The following is a 19,003-nucleotide window of genomic DNA, read 5'->3' on the forward strand; positions in this document are numbered from 1 at the left end:
TATAATAATAATAATAATAATAATAATAATAAACACTTGAAAAAGACAAGTCGGTTCAGATGCTCCAGAACTAAGGAAAGGTAAAAACCGGGAATTGTCCCGCCGTCACTTTCTCTGACTACGTAACGGAGTCAATGTCACGCGCTACTGGCCACCGGACAGGTCAAACACTGAACATTTCAAGTATTTTTGGATTAAAGGATCAGCTCATTTTTACGAGCCACGTCGTAATACCATCAATCAATGAAACCAAGACGACGAATCCGGACCTCGGTGAGACCCTGTTCTACGCGGGGGGTCACGTTCCGACACGCACGACACCACGCGCGCGCCTTTAAAGCGCGCCCCACATGACCGCGGAGGGAGGAAATGAGAAGTTGCGGCGTTCGGGTCGCTTCGCCTCGCGCAGTCGTCCTCATCATACCCGGATCCCTGTCGCGCGCTCACCACGGTGAGTAGCGCGACGCACGCACGCACAGCGGCCACGGGACCGCACGCTCTCACCCCACAGACACACCTTTCCGCACCGGGCGCGCCGTTTGTTGGTGGCGGCGGCGACCAGCGGCTCACGCGGGCTGCGCGGGAAGCAGTTAGCTGCGCGCGCAGCCTCTTTGGTCAATGAAAGAGAGCAGCAGCCGTTGTGCGGTTGTTTCGCGGCGCTTTGGCGTGTGGCGCACCGTTGAGGATTTGTTGCGTGACGTTCCGTCTTTCTTTAAATTAGCCGCATTTGCTACTTTGCTCCTATTCTGATGCTCACAGGGTAGCGCGGTTAGCCGAATGCTAAATATGCAGCAGCATTTCCTGCGCATGCCATGATGATGCTGTTTATCTCATCTCTGCCAGACTCTGCGTGCCGTGCGTGCGTGGTATTTGCCTAGATACTGTTTTGGTACAGCAACATTTTCTGCACGTACTATTTTCCTTTTTTTTTATTTATAATTCACCTTCTACTGTCTGCGAGGTAGCACAGCTGGCAAGATCGATGCAGCTAGAAACTAGTCTAAATCCCTTCACCACACATGCAAGTTTTTTTTGACTCTTCTCTGAGCATGATCTAGTCAGGTCAAAAGAGGTCATGGAGGAAATAATGAAGTGTTGAACACAAGCTAATATCTATGATGCAATAATTGCATGAATACAGCGAAAGCTCAATAAACAGTGTGATCAATGTGCAGAGAACAACTACTACTGCAACATGATGACACCTAGCTAGCTGTGCTACCATGCAAAATCCAGAAGATCTGGAAAACCACAGTACATGCAAACTATGACTATTGTATATAGTAACTTGGCAACTGCGCTCTCTATGGTAATAGTTTCCTTTATGTGCTGTTTATTTGCTGATCTTTTGCTTCTACCACAGCTATACATCCTGTTTATATACACCAGTGTTACATTCTTGACTTAACTATTTATGCGTGGTAGTACAGCGAGCGAGATCTTTTGTGCTTTGCCTGAAAGGTAACTATTAATATGATAAACTGTGAATGAACAGGAAAAATAAAAAGACCACATATCATTACACTGTACTGCAATGTAATTCTGCAATCTATAAATGTCTGTCTGTCTCAATTTGGCCATGTGACAGGCTGTCAAAACCTGCAGTACTACATTGGCTCCTCGGCTTACAAACCCGTTAAAAACTGGAAGCCTGTTCGCTTTCACCAGTAAGTCACAAAATTACACAGTACAGATGCACCCCAATTTATTCAGAGGTTAGGTTATGTAAGAACCACATATAAAGCTATAATAACAAAAAAAGCTCTTACATCTATTATCAGTAACTCCTTGTCCTTTGCAGGGCTAGGGTGGTCTGGAGCCTATCCTGCAAGCAATAGGTGTAACGGTACACCCTGGATGGAACGTCAGGGATTTATTTGTTAGCTTTTAACTACAGGCACTTTAAGCTTTCTTCATTATCCAAACAGTCAATACAAATGTAATAATACTGGCATACCTTAATTCGTCTCTGGGTTGGGTTCTGTAAAAATCTTTGATCTAGTTGCAATAAAGTACTTTGTAAGACTTTTCATTGCAACTTTTCATTAACTTTCTGTTACATTAAAGCTAAAGTGTAAAAGTGTTTAAAATGGGGTGTCTTCACAGCTTGCCAGTTGACTGATTCAAGAAATATGTGCACTTTTTTTTTTTTTAAATGTTATTGATTATAAACACTTGGAGAAACGCCAAGCAAACTGTAAAACAATGGAAGTGAGCTGAACGCAGCCATCTGTCACTGCCGTTCTGCCTGAGTGCATTTTACCGCCAACTAATGGCTGGATGCAGAAATGCAGGTCGCTGTTAACTCTTCTACAGACATTTACAGATGTTTTAGACATTATAGAATGGTGATGGGGGGAAAAAATAAATACCCTGGAAAACACGGGTCTGTGAAAACGTGCAACTTTAACATTCGTAACATGAATAGCCCGCCTTCTGTACTAATTGACTAACAAATGAGACCGATGTTTGTAAGCAGTTCTGAATATTCTCCACCTTCATAATAGAAGCAGCAGTACCAAGTGTACCTGGAAATGTATCCTGTAATCCTTTTATTCCATTAATTTACTGTATGTGCTGTTCGTTGTTCAATCTACACTGGCTGTCTTAAGGAATGATGAGGTACATTTTAAAGAGATGGGCAAGAAGGGCTAACTTTCATCTTTTCCACTGTAGATCTGCCCCTGGTGGAGTCAGTCGTAGTAGACCCTTGATGCCTCTCCCCGGGGAAGGGTAACTGCAGGATGTCCCACGGAAATGACTCCTGCATGAAGGGGCAGGAGAGAGTTGGATATGTATCCTGCCTCGTCCAGCTGTGGGAGGACTGGGTTGCGCTGCGGGGTCTCGAGGACTACCTCAGCTACCTCGATTACCTGGTGTGGGTGTTCAGCCCCCTGGCCATCGTCTTCATCCTGCCCTTTTTCATCTTGCTCTTCCTCTACCTCTCCATACTCTTTCTTCACGTGTACAAGCGCAAGAATGAGCTGAAGGAAGCCTACTCCAACAACTTGTGGGACTGTGCGAGAAAAACGCTGGCCACGCTTTGGGATGGACACGCGACCATATGGCATGGTAAATAGAGCGTGTTGCTTTGCTCATAAACTGTTTAAGCTTTTTTTTTTTTTTTTTTTGGGTACGAGCATTTGGACAAACGGGTGAAAATCGGACACAAGTTATGTGTGCAATAAGCAGCCCAAGAAATATGTTATCGATGGGGTCAACGACCATATTTCTGTGCTAGAACACTAGAGATGCTCACTTCATCTTCAGAATGGTGCCAGTGTTTGCTTTTAATTAGGAATACCTGCATGTGTGAGGAACAGGTTCACATCATCCCGATTCTGGTGAAATGTGCAAAATGTTAATGAACTGAACTTGCTTTTTAAAGTACTCACCGCAGTCTTAAATCTTCTGCAGTATAGGATTGGAGAAGGTTTAGTTGCACCATATCGCACTCCACATTTGTAAAGCCCATAATTTTAAAGGCTATTGGGAAGGATAGTTATAAGTATTCATTGTGGAAAACGGTTAATTTCTTTTACTTTCACAATAATTACATGTTGTGTTTACTGAGCAAGGGATCTGAGTGTTTGGGGTCAATCTGAGTTAATTGGAACATGTCTGAAGAAAAATGTGGAAATTCTTGATGAAGTCGTCTGTCCGGGTTGCCAGGTCAACAAATGCATAAATGAGAAGTATAAATGCAGTAGTAAAATAGGATTTGATTATGTGAATAAAAAACTAAATGAACAAATAAAGTATATTTTTGTAATCTTATGTTCAAATTATTTTTTATTTCTGTATTTTCACCTTTAGTAAGGAGGCTGCTAAGAACGTTGGTTTATTGTTGATCTGTGCGGTACATATAATTGCTGATACCATATAGTATATGATGTGGTCATGGTAACGCATACGTACATTATGGGATTTACTGCTGCTGAATTCCTAACTCATTCTCCAGGACATGAACCTTTTGAAAGAATCAATGTATTGAACCACGTTGAAAGAAACCTTAGTTGAGGAATCCACATGCCTTTTTAATGGCATGAAGCTCAATTAATGTTGCCCATTTATTTGATCTTTCACAAAATGTAAAGAGAAAAAGAATGAAATCCAGTATTGGTTTATTTGCATCAATTTGTTTTTTTGTTAATAAGAGCGATTACGAATGCCGACAGGTTGCTGTAAGAGCTGTTCCGCTATATAAGGACCACTGTAGCCTTGCCTTATTTTTCATGCTAGTGGAGAATATTTTACTTTTAATACTTTTTTCTTCACTGATAAAGGTAATCCATGAATAAGGTAAATTTAGGTTAATTCCAAGATCTCTAGCACCTTAATGAGGTACCGTACTCGTCAGGTGAGGGCATCCCTGTGGACCGGAGCGTGGCAATAAAGTCGAATACCGCACTCTGAGGAAAAATGACAGTTCCTCACATCGAGGACCTGATGATGAAGCATCCGCTGTCCCGGACATCGCTCTGACCCTCTTTCTGATTTTATGGAAAGCCAAACTGTCCAGTTTGGACAGAAAGTACAATAAACGCAGTGTGGACGAAACTGCTGTATGTAGGTGTCCTTGCATGCTTTTGGCAAACATTAATTTTCAAGTTTTATATTGTCTGTTTAGTGATACTAGTATATTATTACTAGTTGATATGTTTGCTTGAGTACATTTTAAAGTTCAGTTACTTTGATTTCTGTGCCCTCAGAAAATCACTAACGGTAACAGCCTGGTCACAGCAGGTTCTTTTTTTTTTTTTTTAATGCAAATTGGACTGGATTAGGTTTTTTTATAAATAAAAAAAAGAAAAAACGATTTTACATAATGCGGCATATTGAATTTTGATGAACTGTAAACACTTATGGAATTGCGTGGCAATTTCCTGTTTCCAATTAGTTAGAAATGTCCTATGTCCAGGGCAGTCCGTAGCGTAGTGGTTACAGTTGCTGCCTTGTGTTCGAAGCATTAAAGGCTCCTGCTGTAGTAACCTTGCTGGAGATCCTGAATTGATACAATAAAAATTACTCCGCTGCATGAATGGGTAAATCTCTGTAAATAGCTTAGTGTACAAACTGCACATTGTAAATTGGAGTAAATTTAGAGAAAAAGCACAGTCATTATAAAAGTTTTGCGTTTTGAACTTCATGCTCTACTGTAACTTTTTAGGGTTTAAATTTTTTTTTTTTTTGACTGATGTCCTGCGGTCTGTAACGCGAAATTGGACGTGTGCGATGAACATCATGGTGCTTGATGGTAACAGCCGTGCAGAAAAGCCACGTGTGAGCACAGAATGCCCCCCTTTTCCAGCGCTTTCCGTCGAGACAGGCGGCAGGGACTCGAGCTGTATCGCTGTGTTGCGGGTGCCTGAGCGCGAGCCCTGCGGCCTGCGAAATGTCCTACTTTACATGTAAACGCGTAGCAATGCAGCAAAAGTTAAAGACCTCCCAGGAGGGAAGGCAGAAGCATCTTGTGAGAGCAATGCTTCATTCTGTAACCCCCTCTGTGTCCCCCCCCCCCCCCGCCTATCCCTGCCTCTCGCCCTCTCTAAAGGTTACGAAATCCATGGCTTGGAGAAGATTCCTGACAAAGGACCTGCCCTCATAGTGTATTACCACGGTGCAATTCCCATAGACTACTACTACTTCCTGGCCAACGTCATCATCCAGAAGGGCCGAACGTGTCACTCTGTGGCTGATCACATCCTTTTCAAGATCCCAGGTATCCTGTCTGCTTCCTGTTGGTAGTGTAGCTGTTAGAGCTGTTCCCTGGAGACCCAAAGGTCATAGGTTCAAATCCCACCTCCAGTGGTGGTAGCCTTGAGCAAGGTACTTACCATAAATTGCTCTAGTAAAAAAAAAAAAAAAAAAAAACCCAGCTGTAAAAATAGGTAGATAATTGTAAGTATCTTAATGTAGTAAGTTGTTCTGGAGAGAAGTGTCAGTGATTTGTGCAGGATTTGGGTTGCGATCGTAGCTCATAGCAGGTAAATGCTGGACTGTGGCTGACCTCCCACAGGCTTCAAGCTCCTGCTGGAGGTGTTCAGCGTGATGCATGGACCCCAGGAAGAGTGCGTGAAGGCCCTGCGCAGCGGTCATCTCCTGGCCATCTCCCCGGGGGGTGTTCGCGAGGCCCTGTTCAGCGACGAGACCTACCCGCTGCTGTGGGGCAAACGTCAGGGCTTTGCCCAGGTGGCTATCGATTCCAAAGTGGTGAGTGAGTGCATTTGGCTCTTTGAGCGTCTAGTGCTGTGTCCTGCAGCTGTTATTTCTCAGAAGTGATGTCATTTAATTAAAATTTTTTATTTTTTTTGCTGGTTCATATCTATGAAGCCAGTGTTACACATTATTGTGCGTAATGTTTACAGTTGTTGTTTTCTTATTTATGCAGCCCATAATTCCTATGTTTACACAAAATGTTCGGGAAGGGTTTCGATCCCTTGGAACACTAAGTAAGTAAGCGACATGAGATTTTTAGCAAACAGTTTTTTCATTTTTTTCCTCCCTAATTACGCACTATAAAAATGGTAACTTGCGTAAGGTTATGTGCGCCGTAGGAATGAAATGCAATAAATGGAACTTTTCTGAAAAGCCCGATTCGGGTCTGTCAACATTTCCCTTGGTGTTTAGCATGTTCACGATTTCTATTTCTCTCACCGCAGGGCTTTTCCGCTGGATCTACGAACGGTTTCGATTGCCAATAGCGCCTGTATATGGAGGCTTTCCGGTGAAGTTTCGTACCTTCCTGGGAGATCCCATTCCCTATGAGCCTAACGTAACTGCAGCCGAGTTGGCACAGAAGGTACTTCGTGCACTGTGCCCTTTCTTTGTGTTCTGTTACTTATATAGTATTTACACTATACAAGTAACATAACACACGTGTGTGTGTGTGTGTGTGTGTGTGTGTGTGTGTGTGTGGGGAGGGGGGCACGGTGGCACAGTGCGTAGGACCTGGTCATGCTCTCTGGTGGGTTTGGGGTTCAAGTCCGCATGGGGTGCCTTGCAACGGACTGGCGTCCCCTTCTGGGTGTGTCCCCTTCCCCTCCAGCCCTTTGCCCTGTGTTACCAGGTTAGGTTCGAGCTCCCCGCGACCCCGTATGGGACAAGCGGTTTCAGATGGTGTGTGTGTGTGTAGGGGGGGGTGTGTGTATGTGTGTACATATGTATACATATGTATACATAAAATCAGTGCTTCACACTTCTTGTATTTGGTTGTCTGCAGGACGGGTACGTTTTACTTGTCCCGTTAAATTCTGCAATTGTCTAATTTTGGAACATATTGAAAAGACAAAAATAAGTACATGTCTAGGTTGTAAATATCCCAGTGATCTGTAATGACAGCGAGGCAATTGGAGCCTCACATGATGAGAAGTGTGTTTACAAAAAGGCTCCAACATAAAGAAACAGCCCAAAATGGCAAATTATTGGGGCTGCTTCCCTTTTTTTTGGGGCAAGTTTCCACAGAGAAAACAGTTTATTGAATTGAAAGTGCTGATGATGCCGTATTATGATGGCAGTTGCCGTTTTGCGTAAAAATTTCAAATTTTTTTTTCCCCGTTTAATTTAGTGTCCATCTGTCTCATTGATGAAGATAAGTTTGATCCCTGTGTAGACGTGCAAGTGGTGGGTCTCGAACTCAGCCCTGTTGTCTGATTTCAGGCACAGCAAGCAGTTCAAAGTCTTATTGACAGACACCAGAAAATCCCTGGCAACGTTCTTGCGGCCTTGCTGGAGCGATTCCACAGAAGATACAAAGACGAATGACTTCTGTCTCTGTGCAGTAAAAACAAGGTGTAATTCATACTACGCTTGTTCCGAGTGGGTTCAGTTATAGTGCAATCACACTGTATAATCAAACCTCTAACCATCATAGTGGATAAAGCAATATTTTGGCAGTCATCTGACTTTCATGGTTTGTGTGTATGTGCACGAAAAGGTCTCCGCTGTGGAGCATCCCGGGTACTCTTGTCTGTAATCGCAAATGTTGTACTTTAAATACACAGATGATGACTTTAAATCAATGTGATTTGCTGCAGCCTGTTCAAAGGCATCTTAGATGCTAGATTTAGAAATGCAGCATAGATAGAAGTGTATGTATGTGTGAAAGTGAGTGTTTGGGTCACTGATCCTTGTACTGTTTTATACTCCCTGATTCAGTCTGTGTGGTGAGGCTGAATGCCTACAGAGTTCTGGTCACTCGGACCTGTGTGGCTCTGGAGAAGGTCCTGTTGCCAAGGCGCCAGGGTACCAGAGCATCAGAGTCTTTGCTCTAGTGTGGTCATTCCAAGTGCCTAGTGAGAATGTGGGCACTGTTTTCAAAGACCCCCACCCCCCCCCCTCAAATTTTACACTGATCTAAATCAGAGGCCCTCTTGGCTGGACGAACACGGTTTTTTAAACTATGGAACCAGTTCATTTAAAAAGCAACACTGCCAATCGTTGTTTCGTTATCAGCGCAATGTACACCTCTATCGAAATACACCACTCTTTTTAGCATGAAGTGACTGATTAAGTAATGGAAAAAAAAAAAAGGGAAAGTTTTGAGAAAAATCCCTCCGAGTAGCTGAATTTTTGGGATTATACTATTAAATGTGCGGTTTAACTGATACTGTCGGAATTTTAAACTGCTTTTTAAAATTTTTATACATGCACTTTTCGAATAACGTTTGCACTGCAAAGTTCCCTACTGAGGACATCTATGGATGCTGATACGGCACGTCTTCGAGAGGAAGGAGGGAAGATGTGAGGAGATTATACCTGCTGGAGAGGTGATTTTAGAAAAGCCAGGTGCTACGTGCGACCTCCAGCAATAGTCCCGCGTTTCAAGCTTTGTACCCGAATGAGGTAGTCCGTGGCATCCTAATTCGAGATTTCCGAGGCTCCGTTGAAAACGCTGCGGGCTTTAAGGTGTGGTACGGTGCCTTGTTAAGGGGTGCGAATCAGGGTGAAATGGTTACGTTACCCTAAGGGGATCCGACGAACGACACCGAGCACTGCTGGGTTAACGTAAGTGCAATAACTGGTACATCATTTACCATGAGTGCATTCTGGGTAAATATGACATTTTTCTTTACATTCTCTATTATCGCTGTTATATTTTAGCATAACACCCTTTTAGAACTTAATTTCTTTTTTTAACCATTCTTTTCTAATGAAGCACATTGAACTGTACGTGATGTGGAAATCAGTTTTTCAATTCAGGATGAGGAGTATAACTGGAATTAGGTTTTTTCCTCTACCAACCACTTAATTCTGAAGACAACTGAGTGCAGCCTGTGGTTTGTGTTTATTTTGGGTGCATACAATTAGGCCCTTTTGTTTTTATTGGAAATGCAATATGCTGTCTTAGTCATCTGCTGAATCTGCTTTGCTATGTGTTTATTGATGATTATCATCATTTTTTTTTTGTTGGGGAAAAAGTGATTTTTACTGTGTTTGTGTTTTGAAGTAGCAGCCCAAAGAAAATAAAATGAAGGTTCAGGGATGTCAGGCTTTCTGTCCCATCATAAATGTGAATTTTAAAATCTTCATGCAGAAAATGTTTCTATATATGTATTTACTGGTATGTGTATCACCGGAAAGTTTAATGGCTGTTTGTCTGATTCTTTAAACCTACTTGAAATTCCAGTTGTATTTAGAGTTCATAAGAAATGTTTCTGCAGCACCATTAAAATGTCAGTTGAATATTTTTGTGGCACTTGGTAATGTACCTTGTAAATATTTTTCTGTTCTTGCCTTTGTCTGGATTTGAGTAAAAAGCATCACAGTATCTCTCTCACACACACACACACACACACACACACACACGCACACGCACGCTCTTTGCTGTTATCAGTTTATCCTGTTAAGTCCCAACGTTGAGCTTTCCTTCATATTTATGCATTTATCTATCTCCCTTTTTAAACATTTGTATTTACTAATGGGTCTGTTGCAGTTTTTTTTTTAAGGTACTTATGTTGTTCCTGCATTACATATTTAGTATATTGCATTTATTTTTGTATTTCTTCTTGCTCAGTGTTATCTGCCAAACGCAACTAAATATGCTACTGCCAAACGTGGGACGAACGCCTTTCAGTTTTGATGGTAATGTATGTGCTCCATCATTTACCCCATGTTTTATTAAAATTTTTTTTTTTTTTTTTTTTTTTTTTTTTTTTTTTTTTTAATTCATTGCCTCCTTTTGTTTTAATGTTTGAATTGACAGCATAAAGTTTCTTGTTTTGGAGGACCCATATGATTAATAATGGAACCTGGGTCCAAGCAGTCGGTTAGGAGTTACCATGATGCTCCAGTTGGATATTGTCATGGATTTGATCTTGAGCACTTTCTGGTAATCTTGGTTACACATATTAAAGCTTCCAAATTTTTTCCCCCTCTATTGCCTTTGCATGGAATTCCCAAAAATATCAGAAATCTATGCTCAAATGTTCTGTATGCCATTATTATTATTTTAGTCTGTCTTTCTCTACCCATCAAGGTGCTTTTTGAGGATGGATTGTATGACAGGCCATGTATTTCCCCTGAGTGTATTATTTGTGTGTTACTCTGTGTGATTTTAATTGATGATAATAAATCTTCAGTGTTTCCAAGGCTGCTGATGTTGCTCTGTAATTACGGTTGAACGGTGTACAAAGAGTGTCTTTTTCCGAGGAGACTGATGACTTTGTTGCAGAGGGGTGCTCTGTCAGTGACAAGCAGTCATAAGTAGTAGTCTCTCTGCTCAAAATAAATATTTAAAGCAAAATATTAATTACATTTGGCTGAATCTTTTCTCCGAAGTGACTTCTGCTGTTGGTCTCCTTACACTGATTTACCCATTTAGAGAACTGGGTAGTCTTTACTGGAATGATTTTGGAAAAGTACCTTTCCTCAAGGATCTTATAGTAGGAAGTGGGATTTGACTTGACCAAGAAGGCCAGTACTTACACTGGCTGACCTATATATAGGTGGTCCCCGACTTACGATGGGGTTGGGTTACGTTCCGCAAAACCCATCGTACGTCGAAAATGCATTTAATATGCCTAATGCACACCTCTGCGTGATAGACTGGGAGATGCGGATTGCTGCCGTTGATTGATACTCACTGAGCGAGAGTATCGCTCCGGAAATCGCCTGCCCGGGAAAAATTCGAAATACGGTTTCTACTGAACGTCTATTGCAGGCTCACCGTCGTAAAGTCGAGAAGCAACTTTAGTGTATTTAATTGGAGAGTAAATGTCATCCAATAATTGTTTTATCTGCACCATAAAATTCTGCGGTGCAGAGTGCACCATTGGATTTAGGTGGATAACTGGGATATCCCTTTATATACAGGCTAATGAACAGATGAACGCTCTTGGGAATGGAAGTCTGTTTGGCAATTTGTTTTTTTCATAACTCTAAAGACACCTTGCTAAGTCACAATCAGTAGATTATGTTTGGCAACAACCCCAAATACAGGTGTAATAAATAAAAGTTGTGTCATTTTATTTCAAGCTGCACAAAAATGAAAGCTGATATAAAATCACAGAAATAAAAATGCTTACACAAACTCCTCTTCAACACCGACTGTTCACGATTGATCCTGTAGAACTACAACGTTCCTCATGCTGTTATTGATCACTGACACCGAGGAACACAGCTGTAAACACCGTGGAAGCGAGTTGAATTAAGGAAGCCCTACAGTCCTATTTTGTTTTAGGGGTGTTTTACTGACCTCTGTCCGCTGGATATGAAAACTTAGGTTTACAGACAAATTTAGAAAAACATATAACTGAAGAAAATTTGGGGGGGAGAAGTATAAAGAAATGGGAAATTGTTCGTTGGGAGTTTGTAAAAATTCCACACCCAGTCCTTTTAGTAGCGGTGATTTGAAAGAACAAATGAGGAGACTGATTCAATGACCACAGTGTACTTTATTAAATGAATTTGGTACCTTGTGTTGCAGGAAAATAAAAAAATGTACAAAAATCCGATATTTACAAAATTTTAAGGTTCCTTTCAGTTGAATTTTATACAGCAAAACAAAAGAACCAATCAAATGTGTTTTTAAGCACAACTTCAGACTTTCAGCACAAAATGCAACTTACTTCAGAACAAAAAGAAACATGGTATTTTTTTTTTCTTGTTTTCTCTTTTAAATACACCACATACACCACACAAGTTTAATCTTTAGTATATCATATGTGGCTGCAATCTTGAGACAACCACATCTAGTCAAGACACCCTTCACAATATGGACTCGGAATTCTTTTTTTCTTTGACATTGAATTTGCATACATTTATATACAGATAAAATATTCTATCAACAACTATTCCAATCCTCCATGGCAAATAAAATTCTAAATATTTTTGTACAATTTGTTTACACTACAAGCAAAACTAAAATGGCACTGTCCCCGTCTCCATGGATAAACCACTGTGCTTGTACTACAGGAGGAAAAAAAGTATACACAGTCAATATTATACAAAGGTGCATACAACTGCTATACAAAATAAACCAGTCAGTTATCTATATAAATTAAATTCCTACTCATAAAAGTCAGACTCGTTACTGAAACATTTTAAATCCTTTTTTTTTTCTCACCCTGAGCAGATCATCTTTAAACTTAACCTTTTCACTTTTGACCAGCTAATACCTGTATTTGGTTAAAAGATGTGTTCACCAGCAGTACTGTAGCACGTCTGACAACAAAATCATGGCACTGAAATGACTCTTATGAAATGTGCGTTATGAAATTGCTTCATTTTCACTACTGGACGCTTCATTCTTTACGAGCAGAACAAATCGAAATTAAAGCCATGCCTCTAAAATCGTTCTTTTTGTAGCCGTCAACCAATTATACATTGTGATTCCCAAAAATATGCTGTAATGTTTCATTTACTATTTGATCCTTTCATCCGAATGAACTTCTTGCAAACTGTGTTCTGGGACTCGGACATGAAGGTACTGCATTTCCACACTATTGTAATTCTTACACCAACACACTACTGTGAAACTTCCATTTGTTGCCTTGGTATCTGCTGATCATAAAGCATCTTGGAGCACTGTATGTATGCTCATCCACCTGCGATGACTGTAAACAACAAATAACAGAGTTTGACCGCGATCAACCTTCTTTTCGAATGTGTTATCGCTACCAGTAAGCTGCAGATCGCACCTGATCTGCGATGTAAACGCGGTCACAATCCCGAAGAAAAATACCACTGATGGGTTACACAATGGGTAAAAATGAGACCTCGACTGGTTCTGATCCAAATGACATTCATCAGGCCGATACAAAAACTTTAACAAAAAAAGAAAACAGACCAAAAAAGTCAATTACATGACAAGAAAGAGCATAAAAACGTTTTAAGGCAAACGAAATAAATAGAAGCAGCTTATAATGTGACAGCGGATGGCACGAGTGTATTCTAAATACGTAGTAAACATGTTTTGTTTACAAATACAGCATTCCGTTTTCTTGGATGTACTTAATGCAACAAACTGTACCCTCCATCACTGTGATATCTCTGTAGCCCCACTGCCACTCTTTGTTTGTGTTCCTCATATAAAGACACTGAGACGTTGGACTTCTTTCTCTTGAACCTTCCAGCGGCGCAGACACAGAGTGGGCCGCCGGGTATTCGGCCACTGCACATTGAGTTAATTAAACGTACTGAGGTAGATAAACGATAAACAATATACTGTGCACAAATCTGTCTGGGAGAAGAGCGTGCAAACGAAAAAGAAAAGGAATCTTCAACGGCGCGGCAAAGCAGCTTTTCTCCAAAGTAAACCCTGGTTACTCTGCTTCACTATGGTGACGTGAGGCCTTATAAACCACAAGCTGGTTTTTGCACCGAATAAGTGGATAAATCTTACGGACACAACATCTGTGGCGAACGATGGGAGTCCTGTCCATCGATAAGTGCGGTAATTCACTTACAGCTGCTCAAAGCTACGTTCTCAAGCTGCCAAAGTGAGCGTAGCAATTTGAAGCGCTAATTTTTCCAAGCCTGATCATTTCGTCCAAGTCATTTCCTCATACTGAAACTTGTCGGACTACAATAGTTTAATTAAAACAAAGCTTATTGTCTATCGTTTTAGATTAAGCTTCCTGTAAATAAAAGACCTTGAGTAGACCAACAACCATGGGAAGGTCGAGTGGAGGGAACGTTTCTTAGAGCGCATATTTGCTCGGAACAAGTCTCTCTAGTCTCGAGTCTCTAAAATGAGTGTCCACTTATGTTAATGTCTGTGTAAAGATTTTAAGCTCCATTTTGTGCCTTAGTTTTATCAAGTGAATGGAAAAAAATGCTTATGCTGTACAAAGCTCTTAAGTAAACCATGGGGAACACTGCTGCTAAATATTATATACTGTAAATATATATATATATATATTTGAATAAAGTTATGGATATTTGGATAAAGTTTTATACAGCTACTCGTGTGAAGAATATTGGTTCATATGGCGGAAAGAAACAAACCCTAGTTAAGAATCACGCGTCTACAACTATGTCTCTTTCCCCTTCGGCAATGGACAAATTGTATTTTCTATGAGGTGTAGGTCGCTTTGGAGAAAAGTGTCTGCTAAATGAATACATGTAAATGTAATGTAAATTTAAACATATGATAATATAGCTAAATGGATTATGAATATGGTTGCCTTTACTAAAAAACTTTTTTCAAAAGGACATTAAATCGATCTTGTGCCTATGAAATTAACCTTTCGGAATCCCGTAATGTAAAGTAATGCAAATGTTGTGCTGTGCCGCAGATATCGTAATGTGCTGTAACGTAACGTAAATGTTCAGTTTGATATATACATAAATATAGGGTCAATGTATACATTTTAGCTGATTCAAAGTACCAAGATTGGTGAGAGTACGGTTCTGTAACATTGAAATAATAATTACAATGCTTGCTCTTTCTGGGTTATTCTGTGATAAGTTACTTTGATACTAGACAAAGAAACATGAAAATCTGGACGCAATCATCTTAATCGTGAATGTTCCATTCGGAAGGTTCTAGAACACCGACATTTGCAGTGTGGCCAATTTCTGTCTTTGATGTGGAGTCATAATTTCCTCCTATTTTCTTGGGTTATGATTTTGCATTTAGATATCTAGCTAACTATAGGGCCTTAAGACTAGCGTGATGCAAATGCTTGCAGCTCATGATTAGAATAAAACCCATTTCGTATCTGCACTTCTATCAGTCTTTCAACGATTACCAAAAAAGGTCTCTGCCAAACACAATCCTATCAGCTCAGCACTTTCAGCAGAAAGTTCTCAAGGTGAAATCTGTCTGAAGCACAACAACGTTGCCGAGATGACATGCAAATGAGCCGAACGAATTCTGCACCTGAACTTTACAGCATATTTTGGCTGTGTGACACAAGCTTTGTCACAGCCAAGGAAACAAAGACCTTAACACCAGCAAAATTTTTAAAAATAGTTACATCTTTCATCTATTTGTCTCTCATTAGTAATTTCAAGTATTTTTTTTCTTTCAGTTGTAAATGCAAAGCAATTCAATAAATTAATACTCTTGGATCAATAGCCCAACACTTAACAGGTAGTGTAACATAAATATTTAGTTGACAGTTTAGCCAAGAGCTGTTAATTTTGACACAGCTATAAATATGCATATTTATGCCATCTTTTTTTGTGCAAGTTAAAAATTGGGTTGTCGTAGTGTCAGTTTTTTTCCAAATTGGCCCCTAGCGTCTTCTCAACACTCGTAGTATGTCATTCTGTGTGAGGAACCTTCTGAGTCCCGAATCACTGTCATGAAGAGTGAGGCGGCCCCGAAGCACGTCCCACGTCATGCCCTCATTGCAGGGAATTTATCAGCTCGTTTCATAATTAATACTGTGCGCAGAGCAATAAAGAAAGGCATTACGTAAAAGAATGTAGTATCCGCCTTCAAAAAAAGTAATATGTAACAATCAATATAATTTTCAATAAATACGCAAAAATCTTAAAAAAATGCAAAGACAGACAAAAAGGAAAATTTTCTGAGAAACCTCTAAGCTTTTTTATGATTCAACCGGCACTCCCCACAGGGTGTATCTCAATGAAATCATTAAAAAAAAGATATATTTTTTTACAGATATTTTTTTTCACAGGTTCTCCATCCCTTCCTGCATTGTTCTAAAGCCTAAACATCTGGTGCGCGAAGAGAAAAAAATTAAATGATATATTCCTGCTGCCTTTAATTATATTATTTATGGTGACACATCTGTAACCTAATGTATCACAAACAATTTTAATAAGAGAACATTAAACATTCAGATGCATTATTCATTAGAGACCATGATAAATGCCCTCCACTGAGTAACCAGTTATTTATACACTTATATAATAATTTGTCACACATAACCCTCGGAGAAATATTTAAATGCAAACAAGTTAGATGTCAAAGTGTTTCTCGCCAGCAGGCTAACAAACAAAGCGGCTCCTTCACAACAGGTGATATTATCTCAAGGGAGGCGTTCGAACGGTTACAAAGCGCTGCTGCAAGAGCAGACGACAATGTGTGGGGCCACCCACAAAGACACCACGGCTCACCGCGGATTGGCTCACCGGAGCTACCGGAGTACCACTACCACCAATCCCATTTACTGCTGAAAATGTGGCAAGACGTACTAAATGGGTCTTTTCGAGCACCATCCTTAAAAATGAAAGATGCGTGTGCGCTATATGCTGCCGTCCATTCATCCACACACACGTCATCTGAAACCGCTTATCCCATGTGGGGTCGCGGGGAGCCGGAGCCTAACCCAGCAGCACAGGGCGCAAGGCTGGAGGGGGATGGGACACACCCAGGATGGGACGCCAGTCCATATCAAGACACCCCAAGTGAGACTCAAATCCCAGACCCACCGGAGAGCAGGACCCGGTCAAACCCACTGTGCCAGCGCACCCCCCATCCAGTCATCCATCTATTACCAATAACTGTTAGTCCAGTGCAGGGTCAAAATAATCCAGAGTGTATCTGGGGACACGTAGGGTGTGAGGCAGGGTACACCCTGAATGGGATTCTGGAAAATAAACCAGGTGTCAGCTAAAGAAAGGTAGTGTGCTTCTGGAGAACAGGTTCGGCTGCCTGCAGGCGCTCTATGAGAAGAGTGTGATGAATCATGAAGGTCCTGACACAGCCAGCTTCCCCACACTGCTACATGATGGATCCTCTAATGTACTTTCAGTGGTTTGGTGGAGAAGAAATTATGAAGCCTTTTATAAAATTAGCGTTTCCATCTGTTGTTCGCAGAGATTGTGCTGTGCAGCTGGACGGCACATGTGCCAGAGGAAAGCCAGCTCGCGGCTGCTTTGCGCGGCACAGGCTGCCTGACGTGATTACATAATGCAAGGGACAGCCTACTGTGTGTGAGAGTGTGTGTGGGAGGGGGTGTATGTGATTATGCAAATGTACACACTGCAGAAGTTGCTTTCGGGGTGATCACTCCACCCCAGATTAGACTTTAAAATGGGACTGAGTGGAAAAAAGTGTCCTGATTGGACAGAGTGGAATTAAATAACAGGTTTTTTCTGCAGACCTTTTCATCCGAGGAGAGTTCCTTGGATTTAACACTGACACTGAGTGTGACACCACCATACTTATCCTTTGCTTTGCTTCGCCGCACACATATTCATTAATAACAATTGATGATTTTAAATTTTGCTCCTAACAGTTACTAAAAAGACTTCTGTGTTACAGGATGGATCGTGGAAAATGTAGAAATACACTACTACACCGTCATACATTTCATATATAACATAGGCCCAATTCGAGCACCGATGCCACAAAATATTTTCACTTTCTTGTGATATGGAAAATTTTGAATGAAAAATATGGAAATCCTACGTATAACACCTTTTGTGGACAAGTCTGCCGCTCCAGCCTTTAAACGAAGCAACCTTCATGCTCCATTCTGTAGCTCTACACAGAACGAGACCTTCACTTTTGAATGCAAATTCCATCTTCAGACTGTTTCTCCTACCAAACAGAAAGAACTGCTTGGACTGGAATCGAGAGTATGAAACTGACGTCTTCTGGACCTACTCTGTCCGCTTAACATTCTCATGGAGATGCAGATGGTACGAGGCTGTGGCAATGCAGTCCTCTTGCTGAAACAATAAGGCGGTGCTGTGAGAACTTAGCAAGGTAACAAACGTGATGCTGAAATAACATCTACGTCGTCATCGTCTGCGCCATCAACATCGGTCTCCCGCTCTCGTACGTCTACAGATTGCAGACGGGGCGGTGGCTGGGGTGAAGAAACGTGAAACGTGCTGCCCGTATGGATATGGAACAAGCACGTGACGAGAAAGAAAAATCTACCAAGCTTTGACAACGTGGTGCATGTGAAAAATCAACAAAATATAGAGCGTGTGAAAAGACGCCCAGCAAAAACTAATGGAAAACGGTGGCTACCTGTGCACAGGGGTCCCAAACCCAGTTCCGGATGGGTACATGTAAACCGGTCACTGCTGCAAACACTAAATTTATTATGCCTTTATGACAATTACTGTATTTCTATATATATGTATATACAGTTTTTTTACTTATGAATGTGCAAATTTCTATAGAAAATATTGTTGCTGCTTTCACAAAAGATTGTTTTCATCTGTATTTAGGGAAATGTTGCTATACAGCGACACTGGTGGATAATTGGGAGTGATCAGGTAAGAAGTAACCCTAGAGAGTGGGCACATGGTAAAAACCAGTACAGACATGGTCCCTGCACACAGCTGTGAAACCTTTGAAGAGCTGCTGCTAAAGAGCGTACGGTGACACACACCCTTTCTGGCCATGGATTGTGAGTAAAATGAATCTAACCGCAGCATTATCACACAATTACAGGAGCATATCGCGGATGACAATTTAGACGCAAATCAGAATGCTGGATCTGGTTTCCCTTTGTGCCTCATACAGTGCTGAGCTGTAGCTCTGTTATTGCATCTCATTTTCAACGTTGACATTTAATTTATGTCATGCCCAAGATATGCCACCGAACATAATCGTTTGTCTCATTCA

General features: G+C 41.0%; 1 protein-coding gene across 2 annotated transcripts; it reads left to right on the forward strand.

The window, feature by feature from the left end:
• The first annotated feature begins 288 nt into the window (after positions 1-288).
• Positions 289-10,117, forward strand: LOC108929604 (transmembrane protein 68-like). 2 transcript variants are annotated; one of them, XM_018744262.2, is made up of 7 exons: positions 289-451; positions 2,677-3,072; positions 5,555-5,722; positions 6,020-6,213; positions 6,392-6,452; positions 6,663-6,802; positions 7,660-10,117. In XM_018744262.2, the coding sequence occupies exons 2-7, from the start codon at positions 2,745-2,747 to the stop codon at positions 7,762-7,764; spliced, it is 996 nt and encodes a 331-aa protein (XP_018599778.1). In that variant the 5' UTR covers positions 289-451; positions 2,677-2,744; the 3' UTR covers positions 7,765-10,117. The 2 variants fall into 2 exon arrangements, with proteins under 2 accessions (XP_018599778.1, XP_018599779.1); XM_018744263.2 differs by lacking the exon at positions 289-451 and having other exon boundaries at positions 2,181-3,072.
• The last annotated feature ends 8,886 nt before the right edge of the window (positions 10,118-19,003 follow it).

This window comes from Scleropages formosus, chromosome 9, assembly GCF_900964775.1.
Source record: "Scleropages formosus chromosome 9, fSclFor1.1, whole genome shotgun sequence".
Lineage (NCBI taxonomy): Eukaryota > Metazoa > Chordata > Actinopteri > Osteoglossiformes > Osteoglossidae > Scleropages > Scleropages formosus.